General features: G+C 42.1%; 8 protein-coding genes and 1 non-coding gene across 9 annotated transcripts; 4 read left to right on the top strand and 5 right to left on the bottom strand.

Moving 5' to 3' along the window:
* Positions 1–363: 363 nt before the first annotated feature.
* Positions 364–1,638, top strand: PZF1 (Pzf1p; the record flags this gene model as incomplete). Its single annotated transcript, XM_020209217.1, has 1 exon — positions 364–1,638. The coding sequence occupies one exon, from the start codon at positions 364–366 to the stop codon at positions 1,636–1,638; it is 1,275 nt and encodes a 424-aa protein (XP_020065639.1).
* Positions 1,583–6,732, bottom strand: CANTADRAFT_25030 (uncharacterized protein). Its single transcript, XM_020207299.1, has one exon. It carries the CDS (start codon positions 6,726–6,728, stop codon positions 1,812–1,814), a length of 4,917 nt encoding a protein of 1,638 aa, XP_020065638.1. The 5' UTR covers positions 6,729–6,732; the 3' UTR covers positions 1,583–1,811.
* A 1,129-nt stretch (positions 6,733–7,861) lies between these two features.
* Positions 7,862–8,682, bottom strand: CANTADRAFT_25029 (uncharacterized protein). Its single transcript, XM_020207298.1, has one exon. It carries the CDS (start codon positions 8,665–8,667, stop codon positions 7,921–7,923), a length of 747 nt encoding a protein of 248 aa, XP_020065637.1. The 5' UTR covers positions 8,668–8,682; the 3' UTR covers positions 7,862–7,920.
* A 3,564-nt stretch (positions 8,683–12,246) lies between these two features.
* On the top strand, positions 12,247–12,343 carry CANTADRAFT_t82. The gene has a single exon. It is a non-coding gene; the product is annotated as a tRNA-Arg (tRNA).
* Positions 12,344–12,916: 573 nt separating this feature from the next.
* Positions 12,917–14,340, top strand: CANTADRAFT_20100 (uncharacterized protein; the record flags this gene model as incomplete). Its single annotated transcript, XM_020206517.1, has 2 exons — positions 12,917–12,963; positions 13,146–14,340. The coding sequence occupies 2 exons, from the start codon at positions 12,917–12,919 to the stop codon at positions 14,338–14,340; spliced, it is 1,242 nt and encodes a 413-aa protein (XP_020065636.1).
* Positions 14,341–14,560: 220 nt separating this feature from the next.
* CANTADRAFT_88446 (uncharacterized protein) lies at positions 14,561–15,847 on the bottom strand (the record flags this gene model as incomplete). The annotated part of the gene is made up of 1 exon (XM_020211451.1): positions 14,561–15,847. The coding sequence occupies one exon, from the start codon at positions 15,845–15,847 to the stop codon at positions 14,561–14,563; it is 1,287 nt and encodes a 428-aa protein (XP_020065635.1).
* Positions 15,848–16,303: 456 nt separating this feature from the next.
* On the bottom strand, positions 16,304–17,551 carry CANTADRAFT_4541 (uncharacterized protein; the record flags this gene model as incomplete). Its single annotated transcript, XM_020209210.1, has 1 exon — positions 16,304–17,551. The coding sequence occupies one exon, from the start codon at positions 17,549–17,551 to the stop codon at positions 16,304–16,306; it is 1,248 nt and encodes a 415-aa protein (XP_020065634.1).
* A 1,295-nt stretch (positions 17,552–18,846) lies between these two features.
* On the bottom strand, positions 18,847–19,506 carry HIS3 (imidazoleglycerol-phosphate dehydratase; the record flags this gene model as incomplete). The annotated part of the gene is made up of 1 exon (XM_020209209.1): positions 18,847–19,506. The coding sequence occupies one exon, from the start codon at positions 19,504–19,506 to the stop codon at positions 18,847–18,849; it is 660 nt and encodes a 219-aa protein (XP_020065633.1).
* Positions 19,507–19,678: 172 nt separating this feature from the next.
* On the top strand, positions 19,679–21,022 carry MDM10 (Mdm10p; the record flags this gene model as incomplete). Its single annotated transcript, XM_020209208.1, has 1 exon — positions 19,679–21,022. One exon carries the CDS (start codon positions 19,679–19,681, stop codon positions 21,020–21,022), a length of 1,344 nt encoding a protein of 447 aa, XP_020065632.1.
* Between the last annotated feature and the right edge of the window lie 38 nt (positions 21,023–21,060).

The raw sequence follows: 21,060 nt of genomic DNA, 5'->3' as shown, positions 1-21,060 counted from the left end.
GTATCCTTTATCCAATTGAACTCTCTTGCAATAGTATCCTTATCGCCTCTGAGAACCAGTAAACCCCACACATTTCGCAGTCATCTCACGTATCTCCGTTCATATAATTGTGATCACGTGACCTGATATGCTCATCACGAATCAAACTTTATCTTCGTCTGCAACCACAACATCAACTACAAACCAGTACCTGGTGGTTTTCCTGGTATTAGCTCCTTCAGTACGAGTGGATCATCCTTTGGGATCAGGTGCCAATCCGAAAGATTCCTGTGCGCAATACAAAAACCCACCCAACATAACAACCTGACTATCCGAAAGGGAAAGGGCATCATCATTTAGGAATTCTTAACCTGCTCAACTTCCATGTCATCTTCAACATCGTCGCGCCCAAAGAAGTATCTCTGCGACTATCCTGATTGTGTCAAAGCGTATTCCAAACCCTCATTACTTGAGCAGCATAAAAGGTCACACACAAATGATCGTCCCTTCAAATGCTCCCACGCAGGATGTGATAAGTCGTTTTTAAGAAAGTCCCATTTGGATAATCACTTACTTTCGCATAAAGAGGAGGACCAGAAACCATTTCACTGCTCAATATGTGGAAAGGGTGTGAACTCTCTCCAACATTTAAAAAGACATGAGATTACCCATACAAAGTCCTTCGAATGTCCACATGATGGATGTTCGGAATCGTTTTACAAGCATCAGTCATTAAGACACCATGTCTTGTCTGTCCATGAGAAATCCCTCACTTGCAAGATTTGTGATAAAACATTTTCGAGGCCATACAGACTAGCACAACACAATATCAAGTATCATGGAGACTCGCCAACCTACCAGTGTGATCACCCGGGCTGCTATAGCAATTTCAAAACATGGTCTGCACTTCAATTCCATATCAAGACAGAACATCCAAAGTTGAAGTGCTCGGTTTGTGGTAAGGGATGTGTGGGTAAAAAGGGTCTTAAATCACACATGTTAAGCCACGACGAGGAGACTGTTGTTAAATTATGGAATTGTAACTACTGTAACATTGGAAAATTCTCGAAAAAGTTTGACTTGATAGAACACTACAAAGCGTACCATGATGGAAATATCCCGGAGGATTTGCTTAAATTGAATGAGAGAATACGATTGGAAGAGCTTTTGAGTGAAACTGACGATGATGGTGGAAGGATCAAGAGTTTGAAGGACTTGAAGAATTTTGAGATTTTACGTGATTCAGATCAAGAGGAGGCTGAGGAGTTTGAGACTCTTTCAGAAGCCCCTAACTCTACAAAATCTATGAATACTTTGAACTCCAATCTCAGGGGCGCTAAAGCGTCCATAATAGGTCTCATTCTGGACAATTATCACCTCAAAAAAATTAAGTGCCCCAAGAATAATTGTGAGAGAACTTTTTCAAGAGAATATGACTTGACTCGCCATCTCAAATGGCATGAGCAACATCTCAAAAAGATTGAACTCTTCTTAGAAACCTTAGGAGAGACAGAGGGGCTGGAACCAAACTTGAAGAAGAGAAGGATAGAAGAAGTCGGAGATTATGAATATGATGAGGAGTTGGACTCCTTGATTGACGATGAATTGAAGCTGCTAACTGCAGGCTCCATGAAAGAAAGACTAGTAGATGAGGTTTAGTCACTTGTATTTATATAATTATAGACTTGTAATATAGTGTCAATTTGGTGACTTTGGCACTGACCGTACTCCGATCCCCTGTGTAGCAATCATACATTTAGCTGCTTCCTATAAATTTCTACAACTTGCTATTATTGAATTAGTTCTTCAATCTTAGACACAGTGCTCAAAGGTCAGTATCTAGATTTCTTGTTGTAACCCCTGTTGTAGTCCAGTGGCCTCTTATTGTCGGGCCTTCCCTGTGCGCCCTTTTCGTATCTATACTCTCCTCTGTTATATCCATCTCTGGATTGGTAGGAATCTCCCCTGTTGTCGTATGTGTCTGGCCGTGGGTTCCTCTTTTGGAAGTTATCGGATCTAGGTTTGAGACTCACCGGTGGAGGCGGGGGTGGGGGTGGGGGTGGTAAACCTGCCCTTGTTGGCTGCTTGTTTCTCTCTTGATAGGACAGATTAGATGCTGGTGGTTTTGTTGAAGGTGGGGGCACGGGTGGCTTATTCGAATTAGTTGGTGTGGATTTTCTCTCGGGATAGGAAGAGGGTGTTGGAACCTTTCTGTCATACTGAGAAGTGTGAGGTCTATGCGGCCTTTGGGGTGGGTTAGGCGTTGAGCTCTTGTCTCGACTGAATCTAGAGCTTGAGATGTTGTAATTGTCATTATATCTGCCTCCGTATCTTTGGTCCGCAGCATCCTTGGGCAAAGATCCCTGAGGAGGCAAAGGTGCTCTACTGCGAGAGGCTGGCTCTCGCTGTTCCTTCGAAGCCTTCTCTTGGTAATCCTTCTTAGCTTGTAAAAGTCTGGCCTTCAAATCAGCTGACTTTTCTTCTGTTTTCTTGTCATTTGATTCGTTCTTGATGGAATCTTGCTTGTTCAGATTCTTCGGTTCAGATTTTGCATCTCCCTTGGATTCAACCTTCAAATCAATTTTGGTTTCAGATTTAGCACCTATCTTGGAATCACCCTTAAGATCATCTTTTTTGTTTTCGGCCTTTTTAGAATCTGCTTTCTTATCATCGTTAGCTCTTGTTGCGGTGCTTTGATCTTTCAGATTCGAGATTTCCTTCTTGTTATCTTCTTTCAGTCTCAATTTGTCATCTTGAGTTCCTCTGTTGTCATAATTTGAATAATTATCGTAACGACCCCTGGATGACTCGCCTCTGATATCATTTCTTGCAGATGAAGTAGATACTGAAACGGATTGCTTTGAATCATAGTTCAAAAGATTCTTTCTCTTCTTCTTTTCTTCTTCTTCTCTCTGTTTGCGCAAAGCCTCTTCCTTCTCTTTCTGTTCCTTGATTTGCTTCGCCCTGATTTTAGCTAGCTCTTTTTCTTTCTCTTCTTTTCTTTTCTTAATTAACGCCTCTTTCTCGGCTTCCGGCATTGGGATAAAATCCCATAGGTGAACCCACTCTTTGGATCTAGATTTCACATGCCCAATCAAGGCACTTGAAGACAATTTTAAGTCCTCCCTTTGCTCAGTGGTAGCAATATTCTGAATAAGTTTAACTATTTCCTCGCAATGGTCTTCAACGTTAGGATAGACTCCTAAAAGGTTCTTCAAAAATGTGATTGCATTCCTCCTTGACATATACTCAGTAACCTTCAAAGATGCACCAATGTCACTCAAAATAATATCATGATACTCATACAAAATCTTGCGATAATCATCGTAAGATACTTCTGAGCCATCATTACTAAATAATTTGCTCTTGACATTTCCCTCGAAGAATTTCTCATCAGTCCAATTGTGTAACTGGTTGAGAATATCCGCAAAGAACAATCCGAGATTCTCCGATTCAACAGGTGTCAATGTGAACAAGGTACTGAACAAAATTTTATTTCTTATTAGTTCATCAAGAAGACTAAGTATGCTGAAGTTGTTTGCACCAAGTTCATGAAGACTAAAAAGGAACTTTGAACTGAAACCGGCGTCAAAGGAAGAGTGAATCGATCTTGGTAGTAAACAGTATTGAAGGAATCTTTGAGTCTGAATCTTAATGTCGTCGGGGTTGCTAATTGGAAACCAGTATGCTGACTCTTTTTTCAAGCGTGAAACAACACTATCATAGTGGTCTGAATGCTTGGTTTTATCCACAGGGATACTCGTCAAATAATCCTCGTTCTGCTTCAACTCTTTTTTAGCTCTCTCAAGTACGACTCTGGAGATATCTTTGTCTTTTGAATTTATAGAGGAGGACTCTTTCAAAGACTTGATGGTTGATTTCAATTTAGATTCTTCATTATCGTACAATTCTGAAGTGTAATTGATATCATATAAGGACAATTGCCAGAAGGTCACAAACAATCCGGGACTGAGGTGTGATGTTATTTCAGCTGGGAGAACATGAGATACCTCATTCATTACTGGTTGCAAAACTGGGTTCCATGGGGAATCCGTCTCCATCGAAGAGTCATTGGTTTCATATGCTAGTTGTCTCTTTGCTAATATTGGCCTCCAGAGTTCAAAAATCCATTGTATAGATAATCCATATTTCTCATTCAATTCACTTGCACTTAAAAGATGCTTCGAAATTTCATCAGCATTTCCGAAAAAATTAATTAAGGTGATCAAGAGATGTATAACTGAATCCAAGTCATCGTTCTTGCTTGCTAAAATCTTTAATTGCGTCAATTCTGATCCTGCGATACTCTTCTTGGTTAATTGATACAACAAAACTAGAATCTCATTAATCCCATCTAGTTTTATAAGTGTGTTGACGAGAGTCTGTCCTGATTTGGCTCTGTCGTATCTCACATCATCAATTGTTTTGTAAACTAACTTCTCCAAAGACGAACCACAATTAATCATGTTGATCTGTCTAAGCGTTAAGTTATTGATAGATTGAAGTCCTCCCATTGATGTTAAGATCTCTCTCAAAACTATAACCCCCAAACTATCACCTTGATGGAATGATTTTAATAAAAAGGTGAGAATTGTTTCCAAATCTATAAAGTTAGGATACCTTTGAGATATTTTTCCAATAAATGAGGCTAGAGATTGTAACCACTTTCTCTCATTCATACCATTGATTTGAATTGTCGATCTGCCATCGACAGTGAGTCTAATCAAAATACCAATCGTTAAGGAATCCCATCCATAGTTATTGAAGTAACGAGCGGTCTCTATCACCAATGGGATTAAGTTGTCATAACTTTCAATTTGTTGTAAAATTGTCAACAAACAAGGTAAAGGATTGGAAAAACTGATCTTAGCCAATCTTCTCATCATTGACCTCACGTTTTCCTTTGATAATCTTCGTAAGATATCTTTTGTGGACTTTTCAGCCTGGTTATATGCCATCTTAATATAAGGATTATTCTTCGAAAGAATTTGATACAATTCTCCATAAACACTAAATCTGTCCTCGATTGGATAGAACTCCAATATGGAATAAGCATTTTCAATTGCTATTGAATTTTCTTCAATTATAGACATTGCCGGAAAGATATAATTCCTAAAATAATGAAACCATTTTATTTTCCGATTCAGCAAATTTTCATCTTCAGGATTCTTCTCTATTATTGTCAAATCCCACTTAATAATCTCACAAAGCTTTATGAATACTTCAACGTTCTTTGAAAGATACACTCCAACAAACTTTAATATATCACCCGAATGCGCAAGCAACGAATCAACGTCATTTATTTTTGGCAAATCACTGGACCAAGTCTTGTAGAAGTAGGTAAATCTCTTTTGACCATAACTTTTTATATTTGGTTTGAAACTTACAAATTCTGTGATCTGAAAATCCTCATAGCTTATGTGATTATGCTGCCTGGATATTGGGTTCTTGACTGATGCTTGGAAATTGGTAAGTTCTTGATCACTAAAAGGCTTGATGTGAGAGTACAAGGGTTGAATCATGGTGTCCAACATTCTGTTAATTAATGGATAAATTTCATCATCAATGAATGCCAAGTAATGATACTTTGTCAAAATAAACATTGAAGGCCAGTATAGGCCATTTCCAAGGAAAACTCGTAACATTTGATATTTGAAGTTTGAATGCAATCTTTTTTCAATCGATATAGACTCGGTCACAGTAGCAGTGTTTTGCTTGCCTGTAATTTTACCGGAAGTTTCTTCCTCTTCATCATCTGCCAATGGAGCAGCTAATGCTAACGCACTAGCACCTGACTTCGAGACTTTTTCATCCAAATTCTTCTTGTACTCTTTTTCCAAAATTTGCATTTCTTCTTCCTCAGGTCTTAAATATTTGTAGATAGAGCCAAAGCTGACAAATCCTTCCTTGATCAAGAATGCAATTAATATTTTGAATGTCTCTGGCAAATCTTTTTCCTTAGGATATTTTATGAATTTCAATCCAAGAATCTTAGCGCCTGCTTCGCTACCTCCGAGAGACAATGTCTCCATAGAGGAACAGTCACTCTCATATTTGGGCCACCAGCGTGACTTTTTGAGCAACTGCAAGGAGAATTCGACGTTTGAGACGAACATGGATGAGTAAACTTCTAAAATAATATCAAGACATCTGTTTGGATCCAAGCTATAATGTCCAATCAACTTTTCAATCATTTGAATGCAGTAATCAACTTGGTATTCGGTATCTGATGACTTCATTATTGAATATAGCTCGACAATCAATTTGGAATACCCCTCAACCTCTTCGTGAAACAAATTGTACTTCTTTTGTGTATAGAACTCGTCTCTGACTCTGCTATTAAGAGTCTTAGTCAATACCTCCTTGGGTACTACGCCTGCTTCTTTCAAAAGATCTGCTCCAATGTATGCAGCTATGGTATCTGGTTTGATGACCTGGTCCTTTCGACTCAATAACAAGATTAGATTATTTGTTTTATCACTAGGAGGAAACACATTAAGAACCTGACAAAACACCCTTGCATACATGTCACTTGTGATAATTGAATAAAGAAATTGTACGATTGGATCCAATTCCAATTGATCTTCTTCAAAAATCAATAAAAGCTCGGTGAACAATTGGGCAACAATCAACTCCCTTTCATTTTCATTTTCAGGAAGTCCTTCTAGGATTTGAAGGAGGGACTCAGAACCGGAGCCTCCGAACTCGTCCACCACTTCTTTAGTGAAGTAGGTGTATACGGTTGACATCGGTGTGGTTGGAAGTTGTCGTTGGAAGATCCAAGGTGAGATTTTTGATATCGAGTAGATGAAACGTGATCTTGCACGTGATTATTATAGTCTCTAAACTGCAATATTTTGCCGGACTGGTTTTGTAATTCTTCAACAACGACAACATCTCTCTAGGTTGAACTTTGGTGAGTAATTAAGTATTATGAAAAGTCAAGGAACAACCATTAATTTTTGTAGTTTTTACAAATATTTGAGATTGTTGAGTAATAGTTCAATTATGGACAAGAAAGACAAAAAAAAATTTCAGAAAGCTCTTGTGTTGCAAATTATCTTCAATGGAACGAGGGACAACAAATCATCTTTTACAGTTGAATATCTCGTCCCAACAAACAAAAGTTCACTCTTTACACTCTACTGCTTGAGTAGAAGGTCAGATAATTCATCTGTAGTTGTGGCTGTCGATGTCGCATAATTTATTGGATGTACTTCACATTCAACTGAGGTTCTAAATGCCCGCCAAAAAAAAAAGGCTGTATGGGCCATTACCTGAAGCAAAGAATTGACTTAACTAGGCAAAAGATAGAGAGGAATTAGTTTTTATCTTTATAGGATACCTATGTAAATTTTCTTGACAGGAAGTTTTGGATAAGATGGAAAGACCAGTAGCTTCACTTCACACACCTTCTATGTGAAATTTGTGGTGATATGGATGTTTCCGATAAGAATAATATGTAGAAAAGAATAAATACAAAATTGATAAGGGAGTTATAGAAAGACAAAGTAAAAAAGATGGGTCAAGTCTATGGTGAACGTTCCTGTGAAGACAATCCCAGTTACTTCTAAACTCTTGCCACGAAATTTTCGGACAATAACTCCAATAGTAAATTCACGCAGTACCAAAGAAAACTAATCTTGAAGCTTAGCGACTAGCTACCTAATTAACAACTTAGGAATTACTTTTTAGCAATCATCCATTAGTGCATCCGAAATAGTTTGTTCCAGTAAGTATGAAAGAATTACTCTATCTTAATATGGTAGATTATCGAAGATTTAAGATGCGGCGCGTTTGCTAGTTTTTGCAGCAAGAATCAATTTTAGATTTAAATGCAAATTCAAGTTATTATGAGTAATTTTATTGGAAACATTATAAGCAAAATATCTCATATTCATAATTGATAGAAAACCAAGATTAAGAATAGAATGTGACAATCTAGTTACATCCAGAAGCCCTGTTAGACACACAGATGTTAGTGTGAGTATTGATGAAGAGTACATCGTAAATCTCACAACTTTTACCTTGGTATGTGCAACTTTGGCCACAAGCTTCAACATTTTGAGCTAAATATCCTCCAGTGGCAGCGAAGGAGTTACTCCAGGAAACACAACACGATCTGAAACAGATTGATCTTGGAGAGCGAGGAACAAATAAAGGTTGGTTATAGAGTTTGTTAACTAAATCACGACAATCCTGCGAGCTTGGGACATGGCTTCCGCCACAGGAGGTGTGTGCTCTCTTTTCTGCCTGAGGAGTTGGTAATTCGGTCTTTCCAGTGAGGTATCCATCCAACCAATCGGCCAACTCTGGAATAGTAGTAGTATTGAATAATTCTTGAAGGTAACCAGGACCATGGGCTTGAACAGCAATTGCCAATTCAGACTCTAAATCCCCACCTTGTTCAAACTTAAGGGAGTCAACTTGTCCATTGTATTGAGCCAAATTGTAGTAGTAGAAAAGATCACCATTGTTACCAGCATCCGAGGCAGCTTTAACCTTGTCTGCAGCATCGTTGACAGAACCAGAGTTATCAATTGACCAAACACCGATGTCTTCAAAATAGTCACTAGTGTTTGGAACACTAGGTAAATCGTCAAGAGGCACCACAACACTAGAACCAGACAAATCAGCCTTTGCTAGAGCGAGGGCAGCTAATATAGAAGTTAAGACTTTGAGTTGCATTATTTTGTGTTTGACTGTATTGATTTATACCGAATACAAGAATGAAAGTGGAGATTCTACAGTGTCTTTTATAGTTGAATGCAATCATTTCTTATTTACGAATAGGGAACGTATTTCCGCAACTCAATTGCAATAAACTTATAGATGATCGTTATTCATTCCACATCGAGACAATAGGAAATCAGTATGTATACATAATTACGAATGGTCTAGAAATACGTGGGCGAGAATCTTTCAATTTCATCTGACGCATTTAATTTTGACGCATTACAGTAGTCTGGGGTGGCCAAAAAATATTGATCGATCTCATAATATTTGATAATTGACCCGTAAAAGCTTACCTGGGTTCGAAACTCATTGTTGATGTATTTTTTGTTGGATTCATGCAAAACTCGTTGGATTTGACTGAGTTTTGGGAAATGTCATCAAGGCTAGAATGGTGTCCTACAAACACATTTGTAACATCCATACTTCTATCTAGCCAATGGTATACTGCTTTCCAAAATGAGCTGGGACTATACTCTCAACTGAAATTTAGATCCTATTGTAAATGTATATCAAACTTCTCCACTTACTACTTTCAGATCGATGACAAGATTCTCCATGATATCTTAAGAAAATTTACTAGGATCAAAATACTAGGCTCATTCAACGGCTTTGAATGAGCTTACCACGTTACACCATTCAACAAAGTGATTCCCTAGTGATTACATTTCAGTTAGGCAATAAACTAATATGACTAGTGCTGGTATGACCAATAAAACTAGCAGAAATAGTAAAAGAAATTTCACCGTTTTAAAATACACGAGTATTCGGCAAAAGTATACCATATAACTTACGAAATATATACAAGGCTATGAACTTGATTAATACGCTTGCGCAGGACAGAATTTCGCAGGTCCACTATACTACGAGATTGGTATTGTGATTTACATGAGTTGCTCATGTTACGTCTCTTAGGTTGATCAGTGAATTAAAGAACGTAAGTGACTAGGAGAAAGTCCAAGAGCTCCAATTGTTGAAAATTAAAGTAAGCATATTGGCCCATGGGTTAACAAAATGGGGTAAAGTTCAATTTCTTAAGTAGCAAATGATAAGGTTGTTCCGGAGAGCTTTGATTCATATGGTCAGCCATGTAAGATGTCAAAGGCAAGGCTTAGTTTGTAGCAAATCTTTGCGTAAATGGCTATCGTAAAATATGAAAAAATAATCACGTTATTGATAATCAAAGAATACACAGAAAGTTAGTTCTCCGCGGCTGAAAATCTTTACCTAGATTGTAGGAAATCTTCAACTACTTCTTCCACACCTATCAAGTAAATGCTTCGTTGATATATGCAAGCCATCAAGGATAGATATTTTATGCCAAGAATTTATCGATATGCAATTCATGGTTAATCCGTATAGCCAATCTTTTCATTCAGAATTAGGGGTTCGAGGGAAAGGATCTATATCCCTTGCAATTTTTCCACAACTTTTAGAATGCAATAAGCTAGCTCATAGAATACGACTTTGAATCATTAAACCCTTGCAATACCTGTTTGGAAGGAATGATTTTATAGACTGATATTTTGGTGATCGGACCATTTACTGATCTTTGGTGTTTGTGTTCGAAAATAAGATTTTAAGTGCAAGCACGGCTAAAATAATATGGATAAATGTGCAAGGTGGACTAGTGCAACGCGTTAATTTAATTGGATAACTGCTGTACAGGCAAAAATTATTGCCATTATTTGGCCCTTGAATTTAGCCCCATAGTTTGGATTTACTACGATATTGCATATCTGTAAGATCTGCGAATTCGTATAATCGCGAAATTTTATGTTCACCTTAGGGTACTATGAAAAAACTCTGCTCAATCAGTTTTGAGGTGCACCAATGTTGATGAATTGAGGTGAATGGCGCGAGTGTTGGATTTTCAGAATAATACTTTTCACAAAACGAGTGTTTTGGATTAAATTTTGTTCTTTTATTTTCGTGCAACGGATAGTATTTGATCTTATTAGATCAATTCCAAACCTGTCCTGATTGAGAATTAAGAAATGACCATAATATTTTCCGTTAATGAAATTCTAAATCTATTTTATCAGCTGCTTTGTCAGTCTATAATTTAATCGTGTCTGTGCTCAATGAGCTACAATATATTGAACCTTTACATCGTGAATAGGACCTCTACCAGTATCTGGAAACTTACATAAAAGAACGTGCCTAGATTACATCAACGATGCGACTCGGCTATGACTTTTCTGTTCTATCTATCATTAAATAAGACGATGTGGATTATATCTGATTTCTATCACTTGAAAGATAGAACTTTTTTGGGTTACCTACTATAGCCTCTGAAGATCAACAAAGTATTATGCATCCGAAGAAAGGAGAGAGACTAAATCAAATCCGGTATCTCGCAATGGCTGTATTAGAATTGGTAGTTATATTAACTAGCAGTAAAAGACGACATCATCATGAGAGATTCGTGAAAGTTGTTTAACCTTTGCAATGTCAAATACTTCCGATTATTGAAACAACCAGCAGAAGTTTATTTTGCTTGCCGAAAAATTGCTTCCACAGACTTTCAAAATCCTAGGTGATTATTGTATGTTTACTTTACAAAACCTATACTCTTATTTAGTATCATTACTAAAAAAATGACCTCTAAACTAGGGATGGTTTTACTGAGTTTAATCAAAATTAATCACATCAACTTTTGAACTAATCCTAAATCACTTCCACTAGAACTATCAGTTCATCTTTAAATCTAAGTTAGGTTATTTTAATAGTATACCAAATAACTATTTTCAATTTATTTCTTGATTTTGAAAATACTCTAATTCAACTCTCTCTAGTAGTTGTAAGTACAATATCTATTAAGTTTGCAGCATTTTATACTATTTTCTTTTTTCTTGCTAATGGGAAGTATATTTTAATCTATGAAATATATACCTATTGCAATGGATAGCACTTTTTTTTTTTTGCTAATGGGAAGTATATTATAATCTACTGACTATATACCTATTGCAATGGATAACACACCATTATGGTCAAACAGTTGTAATTTAATTAATTTTTGAATTCAATTTTGTTTTTTGATGATTTTTTGCAACTTGGTGCGCAACAGAAGGCACCTTGTAGAAGCAACTCATGTTAGATATGATTTTCATTAGGAACTTTGGCTGGACAAGAGGAAAGACAATTGGTTGGTGGTTGGAGGACGAGCATGGGCCTCCCCTTGTGCTCGTCGTTGTATCCATAACCTCCAAANAGTCTTAATCAACTTGTCCAATTTGATGATAGTTGTATCATTTATAATCTGGCCAGTGGCACACCATTATGGTCAAACCTTTAGCTATATTCTCCCAATTGGGTTGATCGAAAAAGTTTTTCCAGAATATCGTGCAAGTGGTACCATTTCACGGTTATAAATGGAGACTATAAACAGTCTATACGCTGTATTTTCCCAGTAACTCCAAATAATCTTGCCCAGAGCTAGCCAGCAAGCGTGAAAATGGGTTTACCAAATTCTAAATTCGCTACAAATACTACAATATAGTCTCTTAGGATTCTTAAATGTCACAAGCTTCGTTCCTCATGGCCCAATGGTCAAGGCGTCTGGCTACGATTTAGTAACCACTTCTCGGTTGGAACCAGAAGATTCCAGGTTCGACTCCTGGTGGGGAAGCTTCTTTTTTGCCTCTAATCATTCCAACACGTGACGCTGTATCTCCCGCCATCCCCAGACTTTCCAGCTGTATTGTGGCCGGCTCGGATCTCGCGCACAACCCACCAGCAACCTTGGAGAACTGGAAAAAAGAGCCATTTCGAGCACTCACTACCAAGACAATTTCTACCCCAGGCCGTTCCGGATCCGATGCCTTTTTAGTCTTGGGGCTGTTGCTCCAAGCCCCCCTCCGCGAGGGCTGTGCCTGTCACACCACGATTTCGTTATACTCTCACCCAATTAAATTACCGTACGAGCTGTAGCACTCTCTCCCTCCAAGTAACACCCACACGCTCTCGTGAGGCCATCAGCAGAGTCTCCCGATTGTGACCCCTCTCCAGCTAGCCTCCGAACTGTCGGCCCACTGCCGAGCCAGCTATTGCTCCAATAGTTCTAGTCCACAGATCAACGTCTCGTGACCACTGTCATACTTTCACCCCTGGCGCGCACAGGCAACACCGGAATATCACCACCTCCACATTCCTCCAAAAGAACATCTTCCATCCATCAGCCACCTGACGAACGCTAGCTACAATGGGTATCAACAATCCTATTCCAAGAAACTTGCGCAGCGAGTCCAAGTATGTATAGGCAGCTACATCACAGAGACTGGCGCTTTTACCCCAGATAGAACCACCAGTGGTCCGGTGGCGCTAGGCGTTGGGTGTCCCACCACAGGGACCACACTCGCTGTGAAGGAACAATCCTCCACTTAGCACCAATAACTAGTTTCCTGACCCCTGGAGCACTACTAACCCCGCAGTAAAGCAGCAAAGATCCTCGCATCGTTCATCAAACCAAACCAAGTGGCAGGCCCCGACCAGATCATCCCTCCACATGTGTTGAAGAACGCCAAGGGGTTGGCCATCATAACAGTCTTGAAGGCCGGGTTCCTTTTCTCAGGAAGAGCCGGCTCGGGAGTCGTGGTGGCAAGGTTGCCTGACGGCACCTGGTCGTCGCCTTCGGCCATCGCAACCGCTGGTGCAGGTGTGGGTGGTCAAATAGGTGCTGAATTGACTGATTTCGTCTTTATCTTGAATTCCAAGTCCGCCGTGGACTCCTTCGCCCAGTTAGGTTCTGTCACCTTGGGTACCAACATTTCGGTTGCGGCTGGTCCATTGGGAAGAAACGCCGAGGCTGCCGGTACCGCATCCTTGAAGAGTGCCTCTGCGGTCTTTGCTTACTCCAAGACCAAAGGATTGTTTGCCGGTGTGTCTTTGGAAGGCTCCGCTATCATCGAGAGAAGAGAGGCCAACAGAAAGTTTTATGGCTCAAATTGCAAGGCGAGAAATATTTTGGCCGGCCAAGTTGAGGTTCCTCCTGCTTGTGACAAGCTCATGAGAGTCCTTGAAAGCAGAGTTTTCAACAACAGTTTGCCATATGAGGAAGACGACGATTATTACGACGATATTCCAGACGACTTCAGCGATAGTACCTCAGAGACTTCTCCATCCAGAAGAAGACGTGGAAACAGTGCTGGTGGCTTTGGACGTGGCTCGAGTAGAAGATATTCAGATGACTACTCAGATCAAGAGTCTGATGACTCTTTTGAAAGAAGACATAGAAATAGAAGAAACACCACCTCATCCAGGATATCCCAAACTGACAGTTCAACCAGAAGGTCTGCTTGGGAAGATGATATCTACGACAACCCAAGAAGAAATGACGTGGATAACTTGGGGTCTAGATTAAGCAACACCAGAATCTCTTCGAATGGCAGTGCCCCTTCACGGCCTCCTACATCTTCCAAGCCAAACTTCGGAGCTCTGGCTGTCAAAAATTCAAACCAGGCAATTGCGTTATACACTTTCCAAGGTGAGCAAAGTGGAGATTTGCCCTTCAAAAAGGGAGATGTCATTGAGATATTGAAGAAGACAGAAACCCTGGACGACTGGTGGACTGGTAGAAACAATGGTAGTACCGGTATCTTCCCGGCTAACTACGTAGAGTTGATCTAACTTTCGCAGTTTTTAAAAATCAACTAACGACATTATAGACATGAAAAGTTTATTGTATTTTTAGGCGAATGAATGTTTAAGTATGATGTGAATCAACATACTACGCTTGTATCCATGCTCCCAAAGAATCGCATGCAACTACACCACCGGTTGGTATCCATAATATTAATCAATCTATACAATCTCGTAACTGTGGCAAATAGCTGAAGCCTTCTTCAAACTAGCTCACGATAAATCCTTCCCTTACCAAGTGGCTCACCACCACTTTGCCCTCTTCAAACCCAGGATCACTATACCGCACGATAGCTGCTGCATGGGTGTGCTTGCATCCGGTGATCAAGACGGGGTATTTCTTCCAATTTAATGAATTCAACTGTGCGATAATAAATCTCTGGTCAGCAGTCAAATTTAATGAAGTTGACTCTTTTTCGCCTGCTTCTTCTACGATTGCCCCGTAGACCGACTCTACCAATGTATCCTGGCGTTCAGTCACCTGGTGGGTGATTTCACGGCCAAACGTCTCGTACAACGACTCTTCATGGCTGGCCTCCTTTTTGAGAGAGTCTTCCTCGATCTCAATTGATTCGTAGAGATGCACCAAGCTGTTGGAGGTGTCCTGGAAGAAGTGGCGCACTCGCTTATTGAGCTTGATTCTCTCCAAGATAGAACTGGACACGAAGTAGAGGGTCCACAACGGCGTGAAGAGAAGAATGTTACCCAAGATTCTGATTTTGTTGAGCACACCGCCTGCTGGCAGAATCAGGCTTGCCAGTGGCGATTCCAAGAACTGCATGGGCTTATTGATGTCGACCACCACCGGGCTGTAGCCATCCACGAACGGGAGCTGGAGCCTGGAGGGGTCTGTGTTGGTCATCGAGTGGTAGGGATCGGTTCCAGAGATGCCTGCCGTGAACCAGCAGGTTCTTTTGTCGTTGATGACGTTGCTGTACAAGGTGCGGTGGCGGAAGAGCTTTAACGCTTTGAAGAAGTATGAGCTGGAGTCTGCCATCCAAACTAAGAGTGGCTTGGTGTCGATCTTGTCCTTCAAGAACAACTGGGACCCCGAGTGGGCCAAGAAGTACGGAGCAAACTGGTTGAACATCCGTGCGGACAAGTAGTTGCTCATGGGGTTCAACACACCAACGTGTGGCGAACAGAACGTAATGAAGTTGACGGGAACCACCTTGTCGAAGAACCCGAGCGAGTACAAGATCCCGATGGCGTAGCGGGAGATGAGGCCCCCCAACGAGTATCCCACGATGGAGAACTTAGTGACCCTGTCGCCCTGTTCGACGATACGAGCATGTTGCTCAAGAATCTCGTCACAGATGCGTTTGCCATTGACGTCGACTCCATCGTACGTCAAGTATCCCGAGTGAGTTCCCGTACGGTAGACTGTGAGCTTGTCTTGGGAAGAGATTTGGCTGGTTATCTGCGACTCAATATATTCGAGGTGGGATGCGTTGCCCCAAAGGCCGTGGACGAGCACGACGAGATGGTGGTCCATCGAGAGCGAGTGGCGATGGTGCAATGGTGGGGTGGTGGCAGACGGAGCGGGCTGGTGGTTACATATATATCACTATCTATGCGATGCACACGACCGATGGGTGCGGATGAGTTCCCCTCCGAGGCTTATCTATTGTATCTATTTACAGGATGTGGGTGGGGATGGAGAATGGTGAACTATTGTGGTATTCGTGGGCTATTGTGGATATTGTGGGCCAGATTGGTCGAGAAACGACATATGGCTTGTTGTGAATGGAAATTTGGCTAATGGAGGTAGGCAATAGCCCAATTAGCATAATGTCCCATCTGTCCAGTTCACACGCTCATTATCTTTGATTAATTTCATTCATAAGCGAAAAGAAAAGCTTAGATCTGCACGCAAGGTGGAGTGATATGAGGTCAATTTCATAGGATGGACCAGTCGTAATAATAACGGTAGTACTCCATACTTCATTACCTATCCTCGGGTCGCCACGCTCATCAAGATCCCGGCAGCCACACTCACGTTCAACGAGTCCACGTCGTCTTCGCCCCGGCCTTTATCGATACCCACCAAGTAGTCCGAGCGAAGCTTCATGTTGGTTCTGACACCCTCGCCCTCGCTACCCATCACCAACAACACTGGTCCCTGGCTCAGGATCTGGGCCAACTCTTCTAGCTCTACGAACCGGTTCTTCAAGTGGGTCTCCACCTTGTCGTGCTTGGTCTTCAACTCCTGCAACTCGTCGTGGGCTGGCCTAGCACCCGTGCTAATGACGTTCCAGCCATTGGCTCGGATCCGCTCGATAAATTTGAGACTGTCAGAGGCCTCATAAATGTCCATCATGTCCATAGCCCCCACGGCAGCCTTGCTAGCCACAGGCCCCAACCGCGCCGAGTTGCTCTCGGGAATGACGATGAAATCCACCCCGAAATAGTACGCCGATCTGATGATGCCTCCCATATTCTGTGGGTCGGTGATGCCATCAAGGTACACCCCGATTGGGAACGGCGCCTTTCTGGCTATGGGCTTGACCTCGACTACCTGCTTGTCATACATCTCGTCGTATACACTAACCTCGTAGTGGCCGTCCTGGCACACCCCCAATTCGTGGATGGTGGGCAACTCGAGATTCTTGGTCTCCAAAACCACTCCGTTGTGCACTCCGTTATTGCAAAGGATGTTAAGCTCATTCTTGTTGGCTCTCTCTACTACCTTGAGTCCGTACATAGTCTGGGCCATTTTGATGAGCTCCTTGTCGTTGCAGTTGTGGACGTAGAGCTTGTTGTAGGAGGGGCGCTTGCCTGCTTTAAGGGCAGCCTTGACGGCGTGGGTGCCAAACATGTACTCAAAGAGTGGGTTCCTCAAGCTGGTGGTGGTGCCAGAGGATCTGGAGCTGGTTCGAGGTCGGGATTCTCTTCTGGACTCTCGTTCTGCCTGTCTTTCAGCCCGCTCGTTTTCCATCCGCGACGCCCGGGCCCTTCTCTGCCTTTCGACCTTCTCATTCAACCTATTTCTTTCGTTTTCGCTGATGTTACCGTATTTTCTGCCAAAAAACTCGTCTTTCGACATGTTCATGGCTTCCCATGGGCGTCCCACCTTTTCTGTTTTGGGCATGCTCTTGTCGAAGCTTTTGACCGCCTGGGTACCTGAATGGTGCGGCTTGAACACAGGCTTCACTGCCTTGACCGTCGAGGCTACTTTTCTGGCAATATTCTTCGACATGACGGTGGTGGTCTTGATGCTGGCAATGGCAATGTGGTTTGATTTGGCTGTAAGATAACGAGTTGCGATGCCCGAAAAAATGGCTGCGGGATTGGGCAGTGCACTGGCTGCGAAGAGCCTCTGGTAATGAGCCTAGTACAGGAAGAAGATGGTCAGGGTTCAGACTCTTAAGGATAGAGGATAGGTAGTAGTTCAATAAAGGGAATAAAACTGCCAGCCCTGTATGAGTGTCCGGGTCGACACTAAGTGTAGATGTTTCTAGAGTATTAATTGAAGACATTTATTGTCCGTTTCTGATTTGATATCGAGAGCTGCTGGTAGGGATGGACTACAGGTTGGGTAGGTACCGTAAGCTGTGCTATAGTGTAGTTTCGGATCCATCTTCGAGAACTCTGGTGAGACTAATAGTGTTTTATTCACATACTATATTGGTCATATTGACTATTTTAGAAACGTAGCAAGAGATCGAGAAGTAACAAAATTTGGACAATATGGAAGTGTACGCAAATAGCTGGAGAATCATATATGTTTCGTTTTGAATATTTTTCAGATATGGCAAGTATGACCTCTTCTAGTTAGAGCTACAGAGACGACGAGTATTTGCTGCAACCAGTTTACGGCTGTAAACCCACATAAATGGGACCCGGGAAGTTTGTGGGCAACATTCCTGATGGGATTCTCAAAAGTAAATTTACGGGCTCCCCTTAACACTGACAGAAGTTTATTTAATATCCAGGATATAGAAAGCCCCAAAATCAACGAACAATCCAATAGCTTAAGGTGTGTGGTTCTTTCCGGGGGCTTGGTCCTTCCCTAGTTTGGGGTCTGGCAGAGGTGGTGCAGATAGCGTTTCTTATTCACTGGTATCCTTGAGTGAGATGCTGGTCTGGTTGAGCCCTGAATTCGTAACACAGAAAATATTAACTGACATAAATTAATCAGAAGTAATTTTCTCCTCAGAGACGAATTAAATATTTACTAAACTATATAATTTGTAAGTATCAAAGCAACGACCATTAGAGCATCAATTGCTACTTTGAGAGTGAAATTGAACTGCCAGCTATTGGGGGTTGCAGGAGTGTAGTCACTAGGTACCACAACTACAGTCAAAACCACTAGTGCAGTACCATGGAAAACCTCTACTGTATATCAAGAAGCCCATATTCGATTTGTTCAAAACTTTCGAGTATGATTATACAAGTTTTAATCTTGAAGCTTCGAGCTTTGCAGGAAGAACCTCTATTTATTTTAATGGTGTACCATTTCGACATGGCACTTCTATGTATACTGTGGCTCTAGAACAATACTCCCTTGGTGCTGGGCACGTCGTTAGTACCGTTGGACGATATGGCCTCTTTGATGGCCACTGCCAATGCCTTGAAGGCACTCTCTGCACGATGGTGGTCATTGAAGCCTCTCAAACAGTCCACGTGCAAGGTGATGGCGGCACCCTGGGCAAAACTCTCCAACACATGCGGTATCATCTCACACGAAAGATCCCCGATCTTCTCTCTCTTCAAGCCTAGCTCCACCACTGCGTAAGGACGGTTCGACAAGTCCACCACGGCACGGCTCAAAGCCTCGTCCAAGGGCGCAAATCCGGTTCCAAACCGCTTGACACCCTTGACCTGGCCCAACGCCTGGTGGAAAGCCAACCCCAAGGTGATGCCCACGTCTTCTGCGGTGTGGTGGTCGTCGATGTGCAAGTCGCCGATACACTCCACAATCAACGACCAGCCAGAGTGCTTGGCCAAAGCGTGGAGCATGTGGTCCAAGAATCCAATGCCAGTATGGACCTGGATTACTTGCGAGGACGTTGATTGGGCCGCGTGTTCGTCGTACTTTGGCTTATCGAAGATGGAAGATTCCACGGAGAGCGGCCCTCCGTCGAGGGAGACGGCGATCTGGATCTTTGTCTCGTTGGTGTCTCTTTTGATGGTGGCGGTTCTAGTCATAGCGGTACGGTTCCAGAGTGACTCACAGGCGGGTTTGGGCTGCAAGATAAGCTTGTCACATGACTCTCACCATGTGACACATACCCGCCAACAATGCCAACTCCGTTCCGACCACTCCAAGTCTGCTACATCTGACACCTGCCCGCCATTGCAAGCACCTGCGTCTCCGCCAATGTACACCTACATGGAATACCTCCAGAAATGCTTCTACAAGTCCACAAACTGGAATGAAGACAACATCTTCTCCAACATCAACGCCACCTCGCAGGCGTTGCTCGAGTTCCCCATCCCCAAAGGGGTGAAGCTCGACTCGTCGTCCAAGACAACCGAACACCTGGCATCCAGCTTCACTCTCTCGAACTACTACTCCATCAATGGGTCTGTGGCGTATCTCTATTCCTCCAAACCCCTTGTCAACACCATGGGCACGAAGGAGGTCTCGCTTCAGGACGCTATTGCCGGCTTCAAGACCATCGAGCCCAACATCACCAACAAGGGCAGTTCCAACCAGGGCACACACAGCTCCAAGGATACCCACAACCACTCGCTTCTTTACGGGAGAATGTACTTCCCGGGGCTGGCCCTAGAAGCTATGATCATCAAGAAGATCACCCAGCACACCCAGCTTTTGATCAAATGTATTAATAATCCCCATGTAAATAGCAACGGTACCATGATCGTGTACTTGCAGAACAACACCCCACAGTTCCTGAGAGAGTTGATATATTCCACGAATGAAGCCCTCATCGGATTCAGATGTCTTTATAACTTTGGCGACAGACAATCGTCCAATATGCACACATTGATGCCCAAGTTTGACAACTCGGTGTTCTCCTTGGGCACTGAGCTCTGGTACGCAGCCAGAACCATGAGCCCAGGCTTGTCTACTGCCTTCAGATACTCCACAAGGTCCACTTCTACAGGAAAACCACTCACGATGACATTAGCAGTGAACCCGATCCTAGGCCACATTTCCTCAACATATACCGTGAAAACTTCGGTGTCATCAACCTTCTGCTCCAGATACGACTTCAATTTCTTCTCGTACGCAAGTAATTTATCGTTGGGGTTCGAATTGTATAACTATTCCAACTTGCCCGAGCTGTCAGAGACCACCGAGAAGAGACTCACAAACAACACAACAACGTCCATAAATCCACCTATAATACGTAAAGGACGCAATAATTTCATTAATCCAATCCAAAACTCAGACAATTATTATCACATAAATCCTACCCTTATACCTTCAAAGGTTGAGAAGAATTCAGATCGCCACTCCAATGCAGAACCGTCGAGAGAGAGTGTAACTACGTCGTTCCAGAAAATAGTTAACCAGAGTGATTTTTCCAGTGTTACAAAGTTAGCAACCAGCACGAATGACAAACTGTTGAGATTGTTGTGGGAAGGAAGAGTCAAAGATTTCTTGGTTAGTACCGGTGTTCGGGTATCCTTGAATCCTGTAAACTATGCACCTGAGATAAGCAAATTTGGCATCTCATTTTCGTATGCGTGTTAAGTGGGTTAATTGGTCCAGCTGAGTAGGTGTCTATCGAT

This window comes from Suhomyces tanzawaensis, assembly GCF_001661415.1.
Source record: "Suhomyces tanzawaensis NRRL Y-17324 unplaced genomic scaffold CANTAscaffold_2, whole genome shotgun sequence".
Taxonomy (NCBI): domain Eukaryota; kingdom Fungi; phylum Ascomycota; class Pichiomycetes; order Serinales; family Debaryomycetaceae; genus Suhomyces; species Suhomyces tanzawaensis.
Note: the sequence above shows the minus strand (reverse complement) of the source record. Positions and strands in the feature narration are given on the sequence as shown.

Coding starts and splice junctions, on each gene's coding strand:
- CANTADRAFT_25030 (XM_020207299.1), bottom strand. CDS start 6,728: ATGTCAACCGTATACACCTACTTCACTAAAGAAGTGGTGGACGAGTTC.
- CANTADRAFT_25029 (XM_020207298.1), bottom strand. CDS start 8,667: ATGCAACTCAAAGTCTTAACTTCTATATTAGCTGCCCTCGCTCTAGCA.